This window comes from Pelodiscus sinensis, chromosome 9 (genome assembly GCF_052426305.1).
Source record: "Pelodiscus sinensis isolate ZL-2025 chromosome 9, ASM5242630v1, whole genome shotgun sequence".
Taxonomy (NCBI): Eukaryota; Metazoa; Chordata; order Testudines; family Trionychidae; genus Pelodiscus; species Pelodiscus sinensis.
In genome coordinates, this window is record NC_143060.1 from 59,418,384 (window position 1) to 59,423,213 (window position 4,830).

A 4,830-nucleotide genomic window follows, 5' to 3' on the forward strand; every position below is an offset into this window, starting at 1 on the left:
CCAATGGAATCTCACTGGTTTAACTGAAAGCAGGATTTAGGGCTCAGTCCAACTCTCCTTGAAGTCAACAGCTGAATTAGAAACACATCGTTTCTTTTTCTTAGAGTTCAACCTCAAAGTAGCAACTTCTGCTTCACCGGAACAAAGTGGAAAAGTGAAGAAAGAAATTCATTACCTATTGGTGTCCCCCTGTGGATCTATTTTGCAACATTCATTCTACCCCATTTCATCCCAGTCTGTATAACTTTATTGCCTCCTTCTAGCCCTGCTCCAGAGCTGAACACAACATTATACACCTTTATATCAGAGCTCCCTTCTCTTCACAATTTTCTTTCAAGCGCTGCTCCTTGCCCTCTCCTTTAAATCTAAATAATGGAAATAAAAAGACATACAGAATAACATTTAAATTAATACACTGCTCTCTATAATTACATATACTTATCATTTCTTAACAAATGTCAGGGCTTTATTGATTATCATAATTCAGAATAGAATTATAGATCTATTAAATTAGACAGGGCAAAAAGGGAGCAGCCATAGCAATTTGATTTACCTCATCCATCTCTGAAGTATCCCATAATCGGGTATAGTGGTCCATACATCAGTGCTGTGTACTCTCCAGGCTTAGTGGGAGCTTTGGTTCTAGATGCTGCTTGTACAGTTGTCTATTAAATCTCTGTAGAAGCAGATGCCGGCAGGAGGAATTCTGTATCTGTGTGAAAAGAGTACGGGCAATATGTTTTAAACACAAACAATAACACACTTCCCTTACTTGAAGGCTTATCCAGCATTGCTTTGGTCCTTCAGGGCAGGGGGCTAGCAATGTGAGGGGGCAGAAGTCAGGGTTGGGGTTGAGAAGGGGCTCAGGCAAGAGGTGAGGGTGCAGGAGTCAAGGCAGGGGGTTGGGAGGGGAAGCTCCGAAGAGGGTGTGGGGGGCTCAGGACAGGAAGTGGGGATGGCTTCTTATTGGAGCTAGTGTGGGGCAACTGCACACCCTGCCCGACAGCTTCTCCCTGGGATGTGGTGGGGCCATGTAGGCTGACCGCTAGTGTTCCCCTGGGCCGAAGGGGCCGGTCTGCTCCCTGAGGCAGGCTGGGGTGACAGGTGCTGCCAGCCAATGGCTGCTCAGTGGGGCGCTTGCTGTCCTCCTAAGGCCATACTACAATAAAGTTGTTCCTCTATCAGACCCCCTCCCTTTCCATTTTGTGAGAAACCATAGAATTCCAGGCACATCCCATTCTGGTACAATCAAATCCTGACCTTGCCTTAAGTTATGATAAGAAGCTGACTACCAAATTTGAGGGAACTAGCTCCTACCATTTAGGAGTTCTTGAACAAACAGACTCACAGATGGATGGACAGATAGACAGATGCACATTTCTAAAATACAGAGTAAGGAAGATATGTTCTCATGGTCTCTTTCTATGAGATTACTTCCCTGAATACAGTCATTGTGTAGATAAGGAGGGAGAACCATGTATATTTGTTAGTTACATGGAAAGCCACTGGTCAAGAGTTGATGGCATAGTGGATTATGTCTCAAATCTCCATTTCCAACCCTACAAACTCCCTTCTTTCTCTGTCATTGCTGAAGGCATCATTAGCCCCTTTGTCGCTAGGGCCAGCAACCTGAGTGTCATATCAGACATCTCTTGCTTGCTTGCACCATACATGCAAGATTAAGGTTGCCAACCCTCCGGATTGGCCTGGAGTGTCCCAGAACATCAACCTCCCTGGCATCAACCTCCCGGTGACTATGGAAAGCCATCTTGGAGATTGTAATAGGATACTTTAAGAAAATGACATGACATCATGGTGGGGACAATAGCTCCCAGAATAGCCTCAGAGTTGGCCACCCTACCACCTATCTTCCTGTTTCTTCCTCCACAAGGATACATCTAGACTAGGAAAAATAGGTTAGGAACACATTCTCACATAAAATCTTATCTAGACTAGGAAGGCAGGTCAAACACCCATCAGGTCCACCCTTCTCTTTCTGCCCACACTGCTAAAATTACAAGCCTTTGTCTCCCGTCCTACCTCTGCAATGTTCTCCTTTCTAGTCTCCTTGGCAGCACATATCACTCCTCTTCCAGTCCATTCAAAATGCGTCTGCAAAAATGGTCTTCTTTGGTCACTGTTCTAAACACATCCCCTCCCTGGATCTCTCCGCTCCCATTTTCTGCTGCACTGAATTCAATCATCTCACCTGTAAACCCTCAAAATTCTGCTCCCCCCCAACTTATTTGCTCTTTTTTTGAGCCTTCCCACTCCTGCAGCCTCATCCTTTCTACCAACGATGCCAGGTTTGCCCTTTGATTGGTCTGCTTTTCCCACTACACCTACTTTAAACTGTCTTTTCCTCCATTGGATCTCTTTTCAAGATCTCCTTCTCTTGTGATGTCTACAAGAGATCACCAATTCACTGTGGCTAAGTACAGGGGCAGCGAGGACTGCTTTATGCTTATTTATGTTAAAAACAAAAGTTGAAATGATTTAGAACCACCAAGTTATGCATCTAGGCTATTTAAATGTATGTTCTTATTTCTGCTACCATGGTTCTCTGTCCCATATCCATTCTCCTATGCATTCTTGCCACATCTTGCCTTTCATTAGAGTGACAGTGTTTTAAGATAGGGATTGTGTCTTCCTAGATATTTGTAAAGATTCTAGCACAATGAGGTCCCAACCCTGACAGGGACTTTGGGTGCTACCTCAATACTTTTAATAAATATGGGGTTAAATCCCATCAACTCAATCTTTTGCCCTTCTGATGTAAGCTAACAGAATATTATGCAGTCCAATGAGTTTGGATCCCTGGATGAGACTTTACAAACTTTGGTCCCATATGATTGACTAAGCTATTTACAGATCTAACTGTATTTTGGGGAAGAATATGCCCCAGTGTCCTTCACCAACGTTTTTCTTGTCGTCACTTATGCCTCTTTGCTGTTTGGCAGCCGCATTACAGTTCTGCTGCAAGTACATACACAAGGCCAAATCTGGTTCACATTTTGTACACAAGTACTACTATGGACTTCAAGGGAATTATTTGAAAGTGGCAGGTTTTGAACCACAGTTTGTAAACATTTAGGGTCCTTTGGGATAAAGTTGTTTTATTATTTTTGACACATTTGTATTTGTATGACAAAATATTCATTTGAGGATGCTAGATTCTATTTCCAGCCATCTGACCTCTATTATTTCCACTTTAAATAAAGACACACAGTGACAAAAGACAGGAAGGTCCACAATGCTAGAGACACCCTACAATTACCGGAAACTGACCAGGCTTTGAACATACACTTTATTCCTGAATGGTTGATGCCTCCTTAAGATCCAACCAAAGGCCAAAAGGAAAACAAAACCAAAAACAAAGTGCAATAGAAGGAAATCCTTCTTTGTTCAGATACCTTGATGATGGAAGAAGTTAAAGAGAACCCAAATCTGGAACAGGCAGTAGCACCAAATATGAGATATAATAACAATTTAGGATAAGAATAGAGGGATAGCTACATGTAACAGAAACAAATACTTCAATTCACTACATCAAGAATTATTGTCTGACTATTAAAAAAACTAAAAGCTATAAAATACTCTAATATATTATAACAACATAAGAACTGCCATGCTGGGTCAGACCAAAGGTCCATCTAGCCCAGTATCCTGTCTTCCACCAGTGGCCAATGCCAGATGCCCTAGAGGGAGTGAACAGAACAGGGAATCTCCACTTGATCCCTCTCCTGTCACCCATTTCCAGCCTCTGACAAACAGAGGCTACAGATACCATGTCTACCCATCCTGGCTAATAGCCACTGATGGACCTTTTTCGAACCCTGTTAAAGTCCTGGTCCTCACAACATCTTCTGGCAAGGAGTTCCACAGGTTGACTGTTCGCTGCAGGAAGAAAAAAAACTTTCTTTTGTTTGTTTTAAAACTGCTACCTATTAATTTTAAACGCTTGGCACTAAAAAGGACAATGGCAAGTATCTGTTTTAGGTATTTTCAGCATGCCTGTTGCTGTCATAGGCAAACATGGTAACAGAACATTTCAGGTAGCTGAAGTCCCAAAGTGATCTGGTGAGGAGTGCCCTTTGGATTTTAAACATATATTCAAAAATAATAATTACTAACCCCACCAGTGTTAGCAAGAAGTTCAAAAAAAATATACAGCATGAGACAATTCATAGTGTTTTATGATTATTTGCACAAGCAGCAGCTGACAAACTAAGAGAACTAGCTAGCAAATCAAACCCTATTCTCAGGACTGATAAGACATTAATAAATATATGAGATGAAATCTAGAAAATTTGTACATAGGTAAAACGCCCGCTGAAGTCAATGAAAGTTTTGCTTGAGTAAAAACTTGACTACCATCTTCAGAATCTGGCCCATCCTGGTGATCAAAATGCATTAAAATAAACTATTATTCCAGCAGGTTAATGATAGGTGTTCCATCTACTATATATTTGAGAGAGTTTGTCTGTCTGTCTGTCTGTTTGTTCAAGAACTCCTCCTAAACCAGGGATGGGGAATCTGAGGTCTGGATGCGGCTCTTGGCTTGTCTGGATCCAGCCCCTGAGACTGAGGGCTCCCCCGCCAACATTGGAGACCCTGTGCTGTCATTCCAGCCTCCCCCTCCTCTGCCACCCCACAGCAAGGCTGAAACCCATAAAATCTACGGGGCTGAGTTCTCCATCTTTCTCCTTATCGGGTGGGGCCACGTCAGTGAGGGTTTGGCTTGTTCTGGTTTTGTTTTTTTGCTTCTCACTGATTTTTCTGTGGGTCAGTGGCCCCTGACCCAAAAAAGGTTCACCACCCCTAAACAGT

General features: G+C 42.7%; 1 protein-coding gene across 2 annotated transcripts in view; it reads right to left on the minus strand.

The window, feature by feature from the left end:
• RGL1 (ral guanine nucleotide dissociation stimulator like 1) overlaps nt 1-4,830 on the minus strand; it is a 149,943-nt gene that overhangs the window by 114,322 nt on the left and 30,791 nt on the right. The window contains exons 1-2 of one of the 2 annotated variants that reach the window (XM_089780597.1): nt 2,041-2,093; nt 554-712 (exon numbers count right to left, since the gene is read on the minus strand). In XM_089780597.1, the coding sequence (XP_089636723.1) occupies nt 554-598 (45 nt within the window). In that variant the 5' untranslated portion in view covers nt 599-712; nt 2,041-2,093. Of the gene's footprint in view, nt 1-553; nt 713-2,040; nt 2,094-4,830 lie in introns of those variants that run through there. The other variant, XM_014575423.4, reaches the window with a different exon arrangement.